The 20,165-nt window shown below is 33.8% G+C and overlaps 3 protein-coding genes across 3 annotated transcripts; 1 reads left to right on the forward strand and 2 right to left on the reverse strand.

Annotated features, from left to right (window-relative positions):
• Nucleotides 1-458: 458 nt before the first annotated feature.
• LOC108339948 (uncharacterized) lies at nt 459-1,758 on the reverse strand. The gene is made up of 5 exons (XM_017577174.2): nt 1,652-1,758; nt 1,466-1,568; nt 1,250-1,359; nt 1,018-1,139; nt 459-910 (listed from the first exon to the last, which is right to left on the reverse strand). Exons 2-5 carry the CDS (start codon nt 1,566-1,568, stop codon nt 601-603), a joined length of 645 nt encoding a protein of 214 aa, XP_017432663.1. The 5' UTR covers nt 1,652-1,758; the 3' UTR covers nt 459-600.
• Nucleotides 1,759-2,464: 706 nt separating this feature from the next.
• Nucleotides 2,465-4,810, forward strand: LOC108339526 (cysteine protease RD19A). Its single transcript, XM_017576658.2, has 4 exons — nt 2,465-3,012; nt 3,094-3,213; nt 4,008-4,254; nt 4,359-4,810. Exons 1-4 carry the CDS (start codon nt 2,575-2,577, stop codon nt 4,634-4,636), a joined length of 1,083 nt encoding a protein of 360 aa, XP_017432147.1. The 5' UTR covers nt 2,465-2,574; the 3' UTR covers nt 4,637-4,810.
• Nucleotides 4,811-6,121: 1,311 nt separating this feature from the next.
• Nucleotides 6,122-18,494, reverse strand: LOC108340440 (V-type proton ATPase subunit a3). Its single transcript, XM_017577832.2, has 18 exons — nt 18,175-18,494; nt 17,531-17,575; nt 16,631-16,750; nt 16,432-16,539; nt 13,069-13,179; nt 12,802-12,975; nt 11,896-12,033; nt 11,254-11,361; nt 10,945-11,052; nt 10,674-10,822; nt 9,694-9,847; nt 8,362-8,522; nt 8,053-8,259; nt 7,684-7,867; nt 7,501-7,584; nt 7,216-7,409; nt 6,976-7,035; nt 6,122-6,628 (listed from the first exon to the last, which is right to left on the reverse strand). Exons 1-18 carry the CDS (start codon nt 18,322-18,324, stop codon nt 6,427-6,429), a joined length of 2,457 nt encoding a protein of 818 aa, XP_017433321.1. The 5' UTR covers nt 18,325-18,494; the 3' UTR covers nt 6,122-6,426.
• Between the last annotated feature and the right edge of the window lie 1,671 nt (nt 18,495-20,165).

A 20,165-nucleotide genomic window follows, 5' to 3' on the forward strand; every position in this document is an offset into this window, starting at 1 on the left:
AAACTTGTATTTTTCGAGATCAAATTAAAAAATAACCTTTTCTTGTATGTTAACTCAAGATGACGTTCTGATGAACTTGCGTGCACCTGAAAAGTATAAACTGCAGCGAACATGATGTTCTGATGTGAAGGAAAAAACAGTCATATGTTGCTCAAGTTATATACTAGAATTATAAACAAATAAAGGTATATAAGGGAAACTTAAGTTAAACTGCTTTGTGACGATATATAAACGTAGTCATAATAATTTATGTCATAATGAACTGCATGGATGATGTTTAATTAACTATGATTCAGAAAACCAAATACAACACCATTTCAACTTTTTTGTTGGCTTCAACTGTGTTTTATCAAGCAAAAAGTAGACACGAATAACATTATCTATTTGATTAAGTTAGAGAACATCAATTGGTAACACCTATAACTAAGAAAAAGGTAAAACTGGACACTTACAAAAAATAAAAATAAAGCAAACTTTTAATAAAACTAAACAATTACAAAGTGATATGTTTTTACAATCATAAAGTCGGAAAATGTGTCCCATAAGAAGCTCTTATCATTCGATGCTGAAGCATATTACATAAGATAGAGAGATCACCATTTATTTTGGTTCAGGTAAATGAATATCAATGGCCGGAAAATCACTAATCAGAGATTCAAGTTGTCCACGATAATTTCTCAGTTGAGAGCCATGGGAAGGATGCTCTTGCAAACCTACTGTGTGATGGCTAGCTTCTGAGCCTTCACTATGTTCCAAAGCTTCTTGTGCTTTGATTTCTTCACCAAACAATCCAAGGGCATCTGGTGTTGACAAAGAATGCACAGACTCATACAGCCCTTGGAATTCGTTCCTCTTTTCTTGTGTTGGAATCAACCTCTCTTTTAATTGGAGTGGAAGATGAGAAAAAGCACTTCACAAGAAGCAAGTCGCCAAAAATAATTAATTTTAAAATACAATTAGTGAAACAGTCACAGTGCTAAAAATAAAATAAACTGCATGTATTCCCTCTGAGAGTACCTGGTAACACCTCTTACAACACCCCAATTGTAACCATCAAGAACCGATTGCTTAAAACCAATATTGAACCCCTCTTGAGCAGAAGCTTCCTTCCCAGCTATAAGACCATCTCGATACCCAATCTAAAATACGATGGAGGATTGAAAATGCATAGTTAGATAATCACAATATAGAAGTGTAGAATTGGAAACAAAACTAAGGAAAAGTAATTCCACAATGCCAAAACAAACACCGTATGGAATTGGTCATGCCTCCTCTGCCACTCCCTGTCCAAATCCAACGAACTATCCAACTTGTCATCAGAATCATCCCAGAAACTCAAATCATCATCACCACCACGATCTAAAACCATAGTGAGAAATTAAAAGCCTTAACTAAAGCAAGAGACTGAAAAACAACAACGATAGATGCATTCATTCCAAATCAAATCACTCACACTACATCTTACCGTTTAACTTATCTTTATCATCAACAGCACTGGTGGATGTGAGTTCTAATTTGGACAGTTCTAAACTTTCGGCATAAAATTCTTCAGCAAACCGACCCTCCATCTGCAGTGCACACAGACTTTAAGAGAAATTACATCAATAAAACAAAGAAAAAGCTAAACAGACAATAAGAACAAATACTCAACAATGGGCGTCAACGTGAAATGAAGGTCGAAGAGAAACGACGAATAACGTTTTCACCGTTTGCTCGCTGCTCCGTGAAAGAAGAACAATGCTGGATTTGAGGGAGGATATTTTTTTTATGGATTATTAGGACTATTAGAAAAGGCCCAATTAGTTAGGGGCTTCTTCCTGCAGCCCATGTTTTTCTTCCTACACACCCAAACCTTTCCCCTTTTTCAATTTTACCCCTCAGTAATCCTCTGCGGAATTTTTCCTTTTTCTTTAGGTTTAATAGGTTCGGAGGTCCTTATATTTGTAGGTTCGTTTCAATTGGGTCCTCCAATTTTGAAAGTGATCAATTTGGTCCCTAATTTAACAAAATTGAGTCAATAATACCCTTTCCGTTAAATATAATGGACGGCGTTAACTTTTTAAACATGTGGCATGTTGAGGCATCCTTTTATTTGCAGGTGGCACAGTTTTATTTGAAGGATGCTTCAACATACCACATGTTTAAAAAGTTAATGACGTCCATTGCATTTAACGGAAAGGGTATTATTGACTCAATTTTATTAAATTAGGGACCAAATTGATCACTTTCAAAATTGAAGGACCCAATTGAAACGAACCCACAAATATAGGGACCTCCGAACCTATTAAACCTTTTCTTTAAGTAAAATGGGAAAGAATGAAAATTTTGGGAGTATAAGAAAAAAAAGGTGGGGTGCAGGAATGGAGTTTGAAGAAATTAAGCCCATTTATTGTTATTGGGCTTTTTCGTGAAAGACAGCGGAGAGTAGGTTTGTGTCGCGTAGGGATTGGGTGTTACCTGTTAGAGCTTACCTGTCTCCTAAGCAATCGCAGGTTGGGTTGTTATTCTTAGCATGACCGTTACGTTATAAAAACTAACTCCTAAACTCACTTTCCACACTAAAATTATTCCAACATGAATCGGAATCTTATCTTCGCTGGTCTGTTCTCCGTCGTCGTTCTTGTGGCGGCTGCCTCTTCGGATGTCGGCGAGGACCCTCTGATCCGCCAGGTGGTGGGCGGCGTCCGGCTCGGAGCAGAAGAGCACTTTTTGGAGTTCAAGCGTAGGTTCGGAAAGGCGTACGCTACCGGGGAAGAGCACGATTACAGGTTCACTGTGTTCAAGGCTAACTTGCGCCGTGCTCGGCGCCACCAGAGCCTGGATCCTTCCGCGGTTCACGGCGTGACTCAGTTCTCCGACCTTACGCCGACGGAGTTCCGAAATAAGGTTTTGGGCCTGCGAGGTGTGAGGTTGCCCTCCGATGCGGAAAAAGCTCCCATTCTCCCCACCGATAATCTTCCGAGTGATTTTGATTGGAGAGATAACGGTGCAGTTACCGCTGTCAAGAATCAGGTGCCAATAGTACTAATCATGATGATATGATTTGTGAATGTTTGTTTTAGAATAATTGATTTCGATTGGTTGGTGAATTAGGGTTCATGCGGTTCGTGTTGGAGCTTCAGCGCTACTGGGGCTCTGGAAGGGGCTCACTTTCTGGCAACAGGGGAACTTGTGAGTCTTAGTGAGCAGCAGCTTGTTGATTGTGATCACGAGGTTTTTTTCCTTTCTTTCTTTCGCCCTTTATCTTCTTGCTAACGACCTTTAACTCATTGTTTGTTCGTGCAATTTTTTATGTAGTCTTGTTATTGCTTGATATTGTGTAACTTTTGTCTTGGTTTAAGACACTTCATGTCCTCTGTAGTTAGGAAACTAACTGTTCTGGAAAAATGATAAACTTTTAGGACATGAAGATCAAGCATGTGTGTTTTTACTAGGCCTGTGTCCTTTCAATTGTTCGTTCTTTTGGGGTTTATTATTGATCAGGACATGTCACTATATTGCGCTGAGTTTGGGAGGTGAAATTTTGTAATGGTTTGTTTAGAACGAGTGTCCTGAGATATAATTTGGCTTTACCATTTAAGGTGCTTTTTCTGAACTTAGTTCTTCTATGCTTATTGATGGAAAAATTTAGTCTACCTTAATTCTTTTATGGCTGCCAATTAGAGAATATGATTTCGAACGGTGATACTTTTAGAGGTCAAAATACTTTCATTCATATATGTTCAGACGTCAATGCAATAAATGCAGTCAATTTTCTAATGTATATCCTCCATCTTAAAAGGTGGTGAATCTAAAAAGGTCCATGTTAAGGTCTTTTCATAGCAATGTGCATACCATGAGTATGCTTTGCCCTATGTTTGGAACATTCAATAATTTTATTAACACCCTTCAAAATAGTAAATGAGTGAAATAATTCTATTGAATCAAACACAATGAGGGAGAAATATTATTAATTACTAATCATTTCCTTCTGATCTTCTCTAAGTTGGATCCATTTCAATGTGCAGTGTGATCCGGATGAAGCAGGTTCTTGCGACTCTGGGTGCAATGGTGGATTGATGAATAGTGCTTTTGAGTACATCCTAAAATCTGGTGGGGTGATGCGCGAGGAAGACTATCCTTATTCTGGTACTGATCGAGGGACCTGTAAATTTGACAAAGCAAAGATTGCAGCATCAGTGTCAAACTTCAGTGTGGTCTCACTTGATGAAGACCAGATTGCTGCAAATCTTGTGAAAAACGGTCCTCTTGCAGGTGAGAACTACTACTGCTGTTATTATAAACTACTATTACTATCCTCTTGCAGATGAGAACTACTAACGCTGATATGTTGTGACTTTAAATGGGCACAAAAACAGTTGCCATCAATGCAGTATTCATGCAGACATATATGCATGGAGTATCATGCCCATACATATGCTCAAAAAGGCTGAATCATGGAGTATTACTGGTGGGATATGGTTCTGGTTCCTATGCACCCATTCGGATGAAGGAGAAGCCATATTGGATCATCAAAAACTCCTGGGGAGAGAATTGGGGAGAAAATGGATACTACAAGATTTGTAGAGGCCGAAATATCTGTGGAGTAGATTCTATGGTTTCAACTGTGGCCGCAGTTCATACAACTACTCACTAGGACGACATAAACACACTGTTTGCCATGTATGATGACTTTTCTTCTCAACTATTTAGATTCAAACCTTAGACATATTAGTGCCAAAGACCCCATGCCAAAAATTGATGACTTATAGGTAATTTTCATTATTTCGTAGTAGAAAAAAATATATTTCGACATTTTCTATCTATAAAACACACATTTATTTTATTAATATAATATATATATATATATATATATATATATATATATATATTAATAATTAATGTAAAAATAAAATATATAATTAAAATATTAATATTATTATTTTTGAACTGATTGGTTAATATTTTAGTAGCGTATTCCTGTTTTCTGATAAATATGATATTTTATATCATATTAACGTAATACTTATATTTTAATTATTTTAAGTCGACATTAATAGAATAAATACGAGTTTCATGATATCAGTATTCCTTATATCTATTAATTGTTGTTAGTGATTTTTCTTTGAATTTTTTTTAGATCAAGTTAAGAAAAACATTAACAGAATATTCAAGAATTTTATTTTATAAATTTATGCTTTTTTATTAATACTTATAAAATTAAAGTTATAAAGAAAAATATTCAATTCCTATTGGAGAGCAATGATTAATTCTTTTATTCCATTTTTCTTTAAATTCGGAACCATAAATGATCAAAATCTACACAATTCCTAAAATTATCAAGAGCAATTCCTATTTTTCTATCCATCCACCCTTTTACATTTTTTATTTTAATTAAAGAACTTTAAAAAATACAAAAATCAAACTGTATCAAAAATTTTAACCATAGACTATGTTTAATACATCAAAAATATATTTATCCCTAAATTTTAAATTTTATGTATAATGTGTAGAGCTACTGAAATCCTTATGAAAAAAAATCCATTCAATTTTGAGCTTGCTCTTAATTGCTAATTTATCTATCTAGTTTACAGATGCAGAATAATAGGTGAGTTGATTACTTTACTGCTTATATTATTTCCGAGCGAATTCTTGCTGAACCAATGACTTCTAGTCTAATTTTATTTTCATATATCCACCACCATAAAAAAAATTGACAAAAAGTTTCACTTACAATTAAATCCTTCTTTAAAACTAATATATCGAGATTATTTTAAACATAAACCCTTAAAAAAGCATGATAAATAACACCAATCACAAAACTGTGTCCATAAGCAACTTCTTTACACTAATTTTTTAGAAAGATAATTGTATTTATATTAATAAATTATAACATAATTTCATTTAAACTATGCTCCAAAGTACCTTTTTTTTCAATGTGACTTTACATTTTAAAAAAATATAAAAATATTCACAAATTTGAAAATATAAAATAATTCAAAAACATTTTTCCAACAGAAAAGGACGACTTTTATAATTGACATGGACCAAAACAAGTCTTAACTGAAAAAGGGCATCCAGACTTACTTACAAATTCATTTCAGATACTAGTAAATTATTTCCAATATTTTATGCATATTAAGACATCGTATAAGACATTTTAAAATTAAAACACATAAATACATGAATATTAAGTGTATGTCGCAAGTATAATTATTATTACACATGGCCACCCTGCCTAGCTCAAGCGAAGTTACTCCCCTAATTGGGAATATTTATTCCCTCAATGGATAAATAAACAAAAGAGGACGTTTGATGAAAACCTTAAAGGATTCCACCGCATACAATGCTGCAGATAGTAATCACTGACTACTTACATCAAATAAAAGAATCAATACAGGTCCAAAGCTACATAACTACTCCTTATTAATGCGATTTTAGAGCATATCATTCCTCATCATCCAGTAGGGAGAACGAGAAAGGGTGGAACTTGTAACCATCGCCCTCGTAAAACTTGTTTTGAAACTCCACCCAGTGAAGTCGTAACGCATGCAAGAAGGCACTAAGTGTTTCCATGACAAGTAACACTCCGACTGTAGCGAAGATGAAAACAATGAGACCCACTATCAAGATTATCACATTATTGTACCTGTAACATCAGGCAGAGAAATTACCAGTCATTCTCCGTTCAAATCATTGCTAAATTTAACGGGTAATACTGACCTATTCTAGAAAATAAACCATGAGCAACAAGAACCAGGCAAATTTAAGAAAGCATTCAATAAGCCTATTGCATAACATTTCCAATTATCCTTTGCTATTAAAAGCATAAAATTCAAAAATCAAACAGTTGCATTTTAACCGTAAGTTTCTAAGTTTCCACTTGTATAGGTCACGCTGAATAATTTCAACTGGTTTAGCGTTCACAACTCTTCCCTCCACTATCGACATCACGAGTCACAAAAAAGACGTAATATATTTATAATTTTAACATACCCCCATGCCATCAGCAGAACCTTCTCGTAGAATACACTTGATAATTCTGAATGAGCAAGACTGGATACAAAAAACGAAAAATCAGTCAATGCATAATTGCAATTTAATATATGCATGAAACATATCTATAGACAAACAGAAACAAAGGTAATGTACTGCTTGATGTGAGGTTCTAAACTTGCTTCTCTAGTGGCACTCCAACATCTATTAGAATAGAATAATTGCGACATATTGACATACCTAAGGGCCCACAGACGGAGGTAAGAAGCCGTATTAGACACTGCTCCAAGCACAAATTCAATGGTATGTATAAGTTGATGTACAAAGACTTCACTGAACTCAAATTCCTCATGACCATGGGATTCGTGGTTTGACTCCGCTTGCAAGCTCTCGTCTGTGCTTTCAAGTGGTGTATAGGATTCAGCCCCGTGCCTCTGAAGTAGCATAAATATTACAAGTTAGAACTACAAATATTATAGTTCCATGTAAACAAGGAGGAACCTTTAAGTACTAAAAAAAGCATACAGCTTCATGTTGCTTCTTTAAGATAAAAGGTTTTGGCAACAGCATCCAGGGGACAGAGATAAATGCCAGAAGCAAAAGCACAAGCTGGTAAAAAATAAAACAAAGAACGTAAGTACTATTCATATAGAAGTACATTCTTAAGATTTACAAAGATGCCCGAGGGAGTGTTGGAAGTTAACCAACCTGCAAATTCTTCTGACCAACAAAGAGTTGGTTCTCACCCAACTCATCAGTCGGGCTAAGGAACATGTAGATCAAAATATGGTACAAATCAGCTTGAGAACCAGTACACCACTTCACAATAATAAGAAGGGCTAGATAACCAAATAGACTGTTGAGAAATATCATCTGGGGAATGAACTGGAACCTGAGAGTGAAACATTGAAGTAAAAGAATAGTGCATCAATACTAATGAGTGAGAAAGTGTACTGATAGAATCAGTGAATTGATTACAGAAGCAAAAAACTGCAAAGTAACTGTTTTCTATCCCCCACCCAACTTGTATTCTCTACAATAAGATTTCTCCATAACAAATATTGGTGATTAACTTACCACACATTCACCCTGTTTCTAAAGAATATGGCATTGCAATAGCTCATCACAATTCCAAGGTTCATTTGAGCAACTCCAAGAAGAATTGACATTTTCATTTTCAATGAGTTCAGAAATGGTAGTTCACTTCGTGTTCCATGCCATACAGGATCAACTCCGAAAGGATAAGTGTCCCGCACTTTTATCAAGCCCACTGTTGTAGCATCCCTGCATCAGAAAGATCGCATTAAAAAAACAGAGACGGTGGCTTAATTTTTAGAAGCATAAAGCACAATATTACAATATTACCAGTCAAAAGGTTTGATTTACCTGCAAGAGAGGTCACGACAATCATAAGCAGAGGGGGCAAAGAGTGCAAATGGAACAGAAAAGAACTCGTTATAGATAAAGCCAGTGTAGATTGAGAACAGCGCCATCAGCAAAATAACATAACGACCTCCAAAAGTCATCTCCGTGATGTCATCAAGCTTCTGTTTTTTACACCAAGATTCCGTGTTAGAAGACAGATTGAAAACATGCAAATACTTAAAACATAAGAGGAACAAAAAGACACGCCAAGCACAAATTAATGGAAAATTTAGGAGTAGTTTGATTTGGTAAATTACTTTTTATTTTTACATTTTAATTATAAAAGCATCACTTTTTTTCACTTCAAAGATTTGTATAGGGAACAGTGAAAACAATTTCATTTCTGCAGAAAACAGCAGAAATTATTTTCATTCTTTCCTCTACAAACATTTGAAAATGGGAAATAAAGCATAAGTAAAGTGGTACTTCTGAAACAGAATATTTTCTCAGACTAAAAGGTCACTTAATGTCAATCAGAAATGGATTTCACCAATTTTTCTTTAAAATACTACTTATTATTTGGTTAATAGCAATAAATGAAATGATAATAAAAAAGCTAGTTAGCTTGTTGGGAACGTCCTTTGCAACAATTCAAAGGGACCAAAAGCTGAATACCTAAATCCAACTTCATCATATAGGGAGAGGAGGACTGCCTCCAGCTCAAAATAGAACTATAATCTTTTACAGAAAAATAATCAGTGACCTGAATTATTTAAAGTACTCTTGGCACTCTCAAAAAAATCCATGCCCCAATAAGTTTGCAGCAGGAAAACAGTTACTGGAACTCCTAAAACAATTAAGGTCTACGAAGGAACAGTTTTGCACAGATACCTAAACCTATAGACTGCGGCAGATCTTCGTTGATACATAAGGACTCTAACCAAGATAAAACGTCAGCATTAGCCACCAACTATGAACCCCAAAACGCTCTTAAAGTCTTAACATGGCAAGGTAATGGTTTTGGACTTAAATCAAATATTAACAGGAGTACAATAAGTGTAGTTCAATACCAAGAAAGTATAGTTCAATTTTTCTTTTTTTAACATTTGAAATATTCAAATATGGCACCAATACTTTGAATACAACTAGAATTACAGAAGGATCTAGTTTTTCCTCAGAGTATTGCATCTTTATCATATCAAATATCCAAGTTTCACAGATTCCCAGGAAGGCGATGCATAGATATTTTCTACTAAGGTGGAGAAGCTACTTAATTTCTCCTATTAAAATATAAAATCTAGCCTTTTTTACTTTTCTTAAAGGAAGGTTCTTCAAGCTAAACCAAAGGGTTACCTGACTAGATAATTTCTTCTCTCTGATTATGAAATATAGAGCTGCAAGTAGTAAACATATTCCATGTCCCCAATCGCCAAACATAACAGCAAAAAGAAACGGAAAGGTAACTACAGTATACACGGTCGGATTTGCCTCCTGATACTTAGCAACCCTGAAATATTAGTATAAAGTTCATAGTATGAGATTAATATCAATACATCGAAGTTCATTGCAATAAAATGCTGGACAAATACATAGTGGAGCCAAGATACACCTTCAACCATGTCTAAACGAGATGTAAAATTGATAATTATATTTAATACATGAAATGAATATTTCAATGTAAACAAACTCATTTATAAGTCAGATTTTTAAGGGTGGACCATAGTACTGAACCATAAATTGGAGATGGTATACTTGTAATAATAATAAAACATACATACATACATACATATATACATACACATATATATACATAAAAATAAGTCAACATTGGTAGAGCTAGTGTAAGGGTCCACTTCTTAAAAGAGCACAACAAATATTTCATAGATGGGAAACATGACTCATCTAATCATATTGGTGACGACCTGCAACTATAAACAGTATTATTTTGGCATGTATAAACACATGACCATGAACATAATATGAATGATGCTGTCAAAAGAATTATTGACGAAATCTGCTGGTCATTAAAACCAACCTTAATTGGCAAAATATCTGGTCATCAAAACCAGCTGGACATTTAAAGTCAGCAAAGTCTATGCGATTGTAATTGTAATTTTGTATTGTAACTATTATTCTCTTTTATTGTAATTTTGTATTGTAACTGTGTGTGTGTGTGTGAGAGAGAGAGAGAATTCTCCAGCACGAGAACACACAATTTTCCCTGCACATTTCTGAAGTTTAACAGATGCACATATTATCAATAACTAAACTCCACACTACAAAGGGATAAGAAAAAAGGAAAGAGTGGGGGGAGAAAACAGTATGGTCCTCACCCATATGAATCAATGATTCCTTGAAAAGAAGAAGTAAATTTATTTGTGCGGAAAAAGGTAGGCGGCAACTCCCTGGTATGCAGAACTTGAAAAATGGCATTGACTTGAGAATTAGAGTCCAATGCTGCCCGCTGTAATGCATCCTGGATCTGAAAATTCAAGGTAACAAGTCTCATAAAATCAATATCACAAAAAACCACAAAGGAATTAACTCTGGTTAGGTAAAATGAAAACTCAATACAAAATAAAGCATCACAATAACGACAAATACCTGCTTATTTGCAAAGATGGGACTCCACCCCTCAGCCACAAGACATTTTTTCGTCACATCAAGGCTCAGCATGTTCAGGGTATGATGAATAGATTTCTCCTTCCTCACCTTCATGAATGTATTGTCAAGAGAAATTAAACAGTAATGTCAACAACAACAAAAATCAGAAAAGTAAATTGAATACTTGAGAATTAAAATTTATAACCAATCAAATCAAAAGAATGATAAAGTAAAGTAGGTGATAGGCATATAAATTTAATTCATCACATGAATAATACAGAACATTGTTAATTTTTATTTTTGACATACCAGAACATCCCATTGCTCAAATTGAGCCCCAATAGTATTTAGCAAGTGATCCCGGTGATGTAGTCCAGCATCTATAGTGGTCTTCAATTCCAAAAGTCTTCCAGAAACCTGCAGGTGAATTTTTTGAACAGTTGGGGGAGAAAGCCATAAACTATAATGCATTGAGCAAACATATAAAGGATGAAGGATCATCAAAATAAGACAAAATAAAGTAACTTGGCTAGATATATGTTGTTGACACATGGAAAGGAACGATTAGGCCTAGGCCTAGCAACTATAATGATTTATTCTATCATTCCATAAATTCTTTCTCCAGCAAGAATTATTTATCGACCACGTATGCAACTACAAAGGAAGAATATCTAAGTTCATCAATTAATTACTGATTGCTGACTAATCAGCGTTTTCAAATAACATGGCTTGTGTAACATCAGAATCAGTAATAGTACACCATATCTCCCACACCCACAATTAAAATGTAAAGAGAGGCTTGTCAGTACTCCACCTAGGAATTTACAATCCAATTGTTTCTGGCAATCAATTCACATGTACTACATTAAACAGTGTGGCAGCCAAAAACTTGGGCTGACACACGGAAAGTTAAGAAGATTTTCCTGGGGAAAATTGAGAACCAATACCAACCTCTGTGATCATTTGTGCTTGTTTTCCAAGTTCCTCAGCAAAAGGGTAACGATTAGCACCAAAGGCTTCACATATTTTGAGAATCTTGGCTTTTGCTTTTTCTCCAGCATAGAAGATCACAAAAACATTTTTCTCAGTCTGCAGGTGAACATCCATAAGTCACCATAGAATAGAATATTAAACAATACGCGCACGCATATATATATATATATATATATATATATATATATATATATATATATATGACAACAGAGAGAAACTTATTTAAGCAAAAAATGAAGAATCTTAATTATTATAGGTTCACTGGCAATCATAGATCTATACAGCAGATACATGTATTAATTAAAAGCATAATACAAAATAGAAGGTAGCCAGTCTTATTAAAAAACAGAAGACTATAGAGCTTACGACTCAATAATCGCTTCTGTTTTCTAAATTTTCTAATCACAACAAGCCAACATGCACAAACAATATTGAGTATTAACATAACGAAATATAATTAGAAAACCCAAGATACAGTACAACTAAAGAGGCTAATCTTATATTCACATTATGAAAAGTCATCATTCAGAGAGGAATCTGTCAATACATCTCTGATGGCATGGCAAGCTGCAATATGCACATCAAAATATATCATTGACATGAACCGATAGCCAACAAACCTAAGTAGTTAAACCAACAAACTACCTTTATCTAATAGGGTTTATGTAACTATTCACAATAGCAAACATTACATTTACAGACTCAAAATGAGCCTACGAATGCATCTATACTAACATGCATCAGCACAGAATTTCTGTATGATCTTTCCATCAGCTAGAAAGAAAGCAAAATAGCCTGTTGCATAATCCAACTATTTATTTTATTTCAAACATTCTCTGTGAAAAAATGGAGGGTGGGATTCACCTTTTCTCCAGAAACAGGGTCTGTGACAGGATCCTCAACAGTAGCCTGCCTTAAAAATACATTTCCTCTAGTAGCACGAAATAAAATTCTCTCAAATACCATGGACTTTTCCCTGGGAACAAGACCTGCTAAAAACCCCAACTTAACTTGCTTTGACGAATCACCTACCAATTCCTTCACAACACAACAAACAGCAAGAACCAATTCATTAAAAGTTTAGTATCAATAGTATAAAAGAAAATTAGAAATGAGATGTAAGAAGTCTACTTGGTCCTGTAATAAAGGTGTTTCCATAGAGTCATCCCCCAGATGACGGGATTCAAATTCTCTCTGCTGCTCTATGGCACGGCTTTGAGCTGAGCGGAAAAACTCACCAGCCTGGAAAAAGACAATTACTAGTTAGTGATTGGTCTGCAGTATAGGTTTTATACACTTGAGTACATAAGATGGAAAAAACATAGTGTATTCAACTTACACTGTTGTACCTATAACCCTCACGTTGGGTACATAAAAAAATAATAATAAAATAACATTTCATTTAAACACCCCCCCTCAAACTGGAACTTGTAGATCATATGCACCAAGCTTGGAAAATATAAACTAAATCTTAGGGCTACAAGTTGTTCATTAGAACTGACAAACTCAATAATAAAATATTGAGCAACAGCTTCTCTCAAACAAAATGATAATCAATCGCTATATGTTTAATTCTCTAGTGGAACACCAAATTAGAGGCAATATGAAGAGTGTCTAATTGTCACAATACAATTTCATCTACTCATTTTCACAAAATTACAACTCTTGAAGGAGTTGTTTAATCCACACAAGTTCACATGTAACCAAGGATATAGATCTATATTTGGCTTTGGCTTCTGCACTAGATCAGGTAATAACACTTTATTTCATACTTAAGACACTTAATAGTATTTGAAGAAAGCTTGTCAAGTCCTGAAGAACATTATGAACAAAACAAAGAGACATGATTCATTTGGAAAAATTATAGAGTAAGGAAGAAGGCATCCTATTGAATAGGAAACCGGCACTGAGGATTGCATCTCCCCCGATGATGAATAGGAACATTAGGATTAAGCTTGTGATTTCAATAAAATGTTTATTCTTCCTCTCTGTTGCAGTGGAATGTAAGGACATGTTGACTGATGTAAAATTCCCTAGGAAGATAAGAATGAAAAAAACTTAACAAAAAATATTCCTTAACATTATCATTTTTTAGAATTTTAACTATCTTCCTAAATTGGTTCTTAATTTCAATGAAGAAACAAATAATATCTCAAATTTGTCTTTCATTAAATAAACTCAAGTACATCAATGAAATACAAAATAACTAAAACAAAAAGAAATAACAACTCTTTTCGAAATTGTTGAAAAGACAGACTTCGATAGAGACAATGAAGGATAAGACAATGCGGCACCGTTCCCCTTGAGATACCAACTTGAATAAATAAGATGGAGAAAACACAATATATTCAACCTACATTGTCGTACCTTTTATTAATGTGTGTGTGCGTCTTACAAAAAGAGGCAAGGAACTCACCTTAAACCCTAACCCTAAAGTTGGGCACACACAAAAGAAATAATAATAAAACAACATTACATTTCAACACAGATCTAAAATTTCAATCTTACAAAATTAACAAGAATACAACATAAAATGAAAGCACATATACCTCTCATTCACTGATTTAGATAAAATTGTGTAATTTTGTAAACATTATGCAAATCTAAGTTTGTATCTCTCCTTAGCTTGCAGAAAGCATGTATGGACACATTTTCTTTCTGCATTATATCAAGCATATCCCATTTTTAGACCACCAGATTTTAGGATAGGAAGTGTTGGAAGTCCCACATCGACTAGAGATAAGGCCAAATGATAATATATAATTGAGGTGCAAACCTCACCTTACAAGCCGGTTTTGTGGGGATGAGTTAGGCATAAACTCACTTTCTAATATGGTATCAGAGCCAGGTTAGAGCCTATCCTAGCGAGTTCTAAGTGGGCATTCTATTCTTCTCTTCCACCCGCAATCGGGCCGTTACCGGACCACCCAATTTCTACTATCACGCACGAGATGTCTATACCTCGGCGTGAAGGGGGTGTGTTGGAAGTCCCACATCGACTAGAGATAAGGCCAAATGATAATATATAATTGAGGTGCAAACCTCACCTTACAAGCCGGTTTTGTGGGGATGAGTTAGGCATAAACTCACTTTCTAATAGGAAGATAGGGAAGAGTAGCTAAGGATTGTTAGAGCAGTCAGTTAGTTAGAGAGGATGTCAATTAGATTGATAGTGAGAAATAGGGTTGAAGGGATACACTGAGAGAAATAGTGTGTACAAACGAGAAATCCCTTTGAGAGGAGAACCCATTCAAGAAAAGTTCTTTCTCCTATTTCCAGTTGTTCAATAAAACTGATCATTCTATCAATTCTTCATTTCTCTTCCCTAAGCAGCATACAACAATTACTAACGCTAAAATTAATTTTAATGCATCAATCAAACAAGGAAGTGGAATAGTATAAGTCAAGAAGCACCCCAATGCAAGCATACGAAAATAATTGAGTTTGGCTAAGGAGTACAAAGGGAAGAAAATAAAAGTTCAGAAGTGATTCAAGTGCCCATATTTGATTTTAGTTAAGTTCTATAAAAATAGGAAAAACTATATTTGAAGCACTTTGGTTATATGCTTTTTTGGAAACAAAAAGAGAAGATCCAATACACAATAGGTAAAAATGAAACTTCCATATATCCTATTTCTAGTACAGCATATATCAGAAATACCCATAGTAAGAAATGAACCATGCCTAATTCAACCCCCAAAACTAGCTTGGGGCAGGTAGATTGCCTAGGTCTTATTAGGAGAATCTAACTTTATTCCTTACCAATTTGGGATATCTTAACACACCCCCTCAGAGCCCAAAACTGGACATGTGAAGCATGAGGTTTGTAGGGATGAAGATCTGCAGATGGCCCAACATTAAGATTGGAAGGCTCTAATACCATATTAGAAGTTAAGTAAATCAAGCCTAACTTAAACCCAAAAGCTAGCTCTCGGGGGGAGGATTACCCTAGTCTTATAATTAGTGTTTTGATCATATTCCTAGCCAATGTGAGACATTATAACCTAAATATTTTCTATTTTCACTTTTTGCAATATTATTAAGGAAAAGACATTAGTTACTCTTTTTTTAATTATTTTCATATTCTTTTCTGGATATTTCTCAATGTGCGAACTATTCATGGAACGTGAGAAGCAGATGAATAATCATATGCTTCCGGAAGAAATCAAAGAATTTCTTAAGAATCCTGCAAGAGCCACTCATTCTTTTTTAATCTGACGGGTGGTCAAAACTTTAGAATCCTACCCATAGGTCTACTAGAGATAAAAAATTGTTTAAAAAGGAACAAAAGAAACATCTTGCTTTTTCTAGGCAATAGGAAAAGAAAAAAATAGTGAATTTATTCAAAATAATTATGTACCTACAAAATACCGTCTCAATTCATCCTATTTCATCCTATTCAGGATCTTATATGATTCCAAAGGATGAACTGGACAGTTCCAATAAGATTTTATTCTTGAACAAAAATCATAGTATTCTTTATAGGCACAGTACCTTCTGTAAAACAAGCTTATACTCCACAAGCTCATTGTATGACCGTTGCAACTTCTCACCATTTGCGTTCATCTCAACTAACTCTGACTCAATTTCTGTAAGTTTTACCTGTTACAAGACAGGCCAGATGTCAAATTATAAACTATAGAAAATAAAAAGGAAATGGAAACAAACTCTGTCCACAAGTATGCTCATGTACCTCAAGGTCATCAATGTTCACATCAACTGGTGTTGTGGAATATTTTGGTGAAACACCTGCCTTCAACATTTGCTCCTTGAAGAAACGCAGTCTCCGAGCCATCTCTCCACATCTTTTTATCTTCACAACGACCAAATATAAATCCCCCAACAAATTTAAAAACATAATATCAATACTTTTGTTGGTAAAACAATAAATTGAATGAAAAAAAGAGAAGAAAATACAATGAGTTTGCAGGACAACAAATCCCCTTAAATGTAAGGGCAGGATCACAAAATCAAAGAGAAAAAGAAAACATCAATGGAGAAAAGCTGCCCATTTCATCAGTAAAGCTGTAGAAGAAAACTACTTAAAAAGTCCATATGATTTACACCAAATAGATAACAAACAGTCTTTACCGAAATCAGTTATTGTGCCAACCACACAATCAATATATATAGCAAAGCTACATTCCAAAATTAAGTCATGTGAGAGAAACAATAACTCCAATGGAGAAGCTTAATCCACTATGAAAAAACTCTACTCCCCTCATTCTTCGCTACCTAAGCCATTCTTGCCCTATGGAAATTTTGGCATTGTAAATTAAAATGATATGATACAAGTTGTGCAAATGTAAAGACAAAATTTGTATGATTTTCAAATCATATCCCAAAAACAAAGGCTGACAAAGAAAGTCAGAACATTTCCGCATCAATTGATGGCTTGGGTTTTTCAGCTGAGTACCGTTCCCTTCTAGAAGATTTTGTAGAACAGAAATACTGAGTTACAGACAAGACCAGTAATAATCATCATTAAAAACAAATCATTGCAAGACATCTCCACAAAACTTTATAACAAGAAGACCATGTACAGGTTCCAGAAACAAAGAACTGACTGACAAATAGCATAAAAACAACGTACCTGAGTTGCATATGTTCGCTGAAAAGGACTCTTATCTGCATTGAGCTGGAAACAACACAAACATTAAGCTTAGAAAGGTCTCTCAAAGCAGCACACCATGCTTCATATCATAAAAACAAGGAACAACTTGCTTAATTAATTGCTAGGATAATCGTTTGTCTCCAATCTAGTCCAAACAGCCCTTTGTAACTTAATTAAAAACATGTATACAAACCAAAATTATGAAAAAACAAGAAAAACTGTATCACGCTGCTAGATTACTACAATAACATCGTCCTGGCTGTTTCAGCATTCCAATATAAAAAACCTATTATCAAACTGTACTCTCCCCATTCACTCACCCACGATTAATGAATCACCGGGATTAAGTTCAAATAACTAATCAATTTCGAGAAAAAAAAACATCAAGTTAAGTTTAATCATCACTCAGAAATAGGCCAATTAAGTACGACAGTAAACCTGCACTCCTCAGCGAACATAAAACAGAATCCAAGTCTCTTTTCAGATCAATAAGCAGATAAATCATGCGATGAGAGAGAGAAACCGATTTGGAGAAGACGGAAACCTAATTACGAGTTCGCGACGAAAAATTGAAAGACGAGGGAAGTGAGAAAGGGTTTATCGGAGAAGAGAAGAGTACTAACATCTTTGAACTGAAGAAGGCCAAGGTCGCCGAGGTAGGAGACAGTGCGGTGAGCGGATTCGATTGGGATGATGAGCTGAACCAGTTGCATCGGCTCCGAACGAAACAGATCCATCGGAGGACAACATCCTCTGCGCGCTACCTCTCCCATTCTCACTCTCTCTATCTCTCTCTCTGCTGCGAAATCAAAGACAGATGATCGAGGCAATGATCGATCTCAGTCTCAACTACGGCTTCAGAGAGACTTTCTCCGTCTCTTTCCCTCCCTCTCTTTCTCTCTCTCTATAATCCCCTTATCGAATCACTACCTTCCAATCTCTTCAAGATCCTTCCTTCCTTGCTCAATTTTGTTTTTTTTTTTTACTTTCACCTATTTTTCCCTGGCACTAAATTTAACTATTATATCTTTTAAGTTTTACATAATATTATATCAGTTAGGTTTTTTCAATTAATAATAATAATAATTATTATTATTATTATTATTGAAGAAGAAAATAAATTATCATTGCTTGATTAATTCGTTACTGTTATTGATTTTATGGTGCTTTATATTTTACTTTTATCAGATTATCTTTATATATATATATATATATATATATATATATATATATATATATATATTGTGTGAACGTGTGAATCCAATATATAAAAGTAAATTAAAATCATATTTAAGAAAATTTTAAAAAGAGAACAAGTAAAAAAGATGAAGAGAAATAATTAATCGTTTAAATTGTATGTCACATAAATAGCTGAAAATTTCAAAATAAAATAAAACTAAGGTCATAACTTTTTAATCACGTATAAAAACGTAAAGTAAAAATAAAAAAGTATTTTCTTAAATTTACATGTGATTTTAATAATGAATAATTTGATAACATTCTACTTATCGTTTAATATAGTTGTATCAAATATAATATAAAATCAGAGAATATTTTCTTTACATATTTCTTTATTAATCTTCAATAAAATAACAAATTGAATAACATATTTATTTTTTGAAACATGTTAGAATTTTATCACATTATATAATATTTGATTCAATTTAAGATATTTAGATATTTTTTAGTGTTTTAAACTTATCTTCTATAGTATAATTTATTCCATACCTAAAACTCTCTTTAAACTTTTAAAATAAAATGTGACGTGCATTAACTCCTGTGGGCAAGGGTGCTGCGCTGGCGATCGTTTAAAATTAGGAATGTGTAAAAACTATCTACTTCAATTTTTATTAATCAAAAAGAGAAAGTTTTTCCTTTTTGTTAAGTACATAATTTTAAATTGGATAATTTATACCAATGTTGATGGTATATTTAATTTTTTTTTGTCAGTAACAGTTGTACAAATTTTTGAATCTCGCTTTATTTTAAAATTAGATTTTAAATTTAATTTAATTTTAAAAAATTATATAAATTTCAAATAATAAGCTAAATATTAATTTATTTGATAACCGTCCAACAACTATTAGAACAATAAATTTAATAACTAATTAATTTTGAACTGTAATACATGTAAAAAGTTATTTTACTTTTTCTTACTCTATAAGTATCCATTAGTCATCATAATATATATTTTTTTTACTTATGATAGCATATTACCTAAAAGTTGAATTTCTAGTGGTAAATATGAACATTGATTATGAAGAATAAATACTTCAAATATTACATGGTTATTAATTGACTATTATTCTAAATACCACTTTGGCAATTATCTTTGTAAATAGTTAGATGGTTAAGCAAGGTTGGAGATTATAGATGGTGCCTTTCTAAGTAACCTGGGAAGTAAACAAAATATTTCCCTACTAAAGGCATCGGGATTTGTATTTTTTAAAACGAAATGTTATTTTTAGATAACAGAAAAGGGCACAATAATGTAGATAATTGAGGACATGACAAGATTTTTCAGTAGGTGTCACGGACAATACTGTTCTTACCATTTGACTTGTTTCTTTTATGTCTATATACTTTAAACCTCACAATTTTTAATGTCCAATTA

The sequence above is a fragment of the Vigna angularis genome, chromosome 5, assembly GCF_016808095.1.
Source record: "Vigna angularis cultivar LongXiaoDou No.4 chromosome 5, ASM1680809v1, whole genome shotgun sequence".
Classification (NCBI taxonomy): domain Eukaryota; kingdom Viridiplantae; phylum Streptophyta; class Magnoliopsida; order Fabales; family Fabaceae; genus Vigna; species Vigna angularis.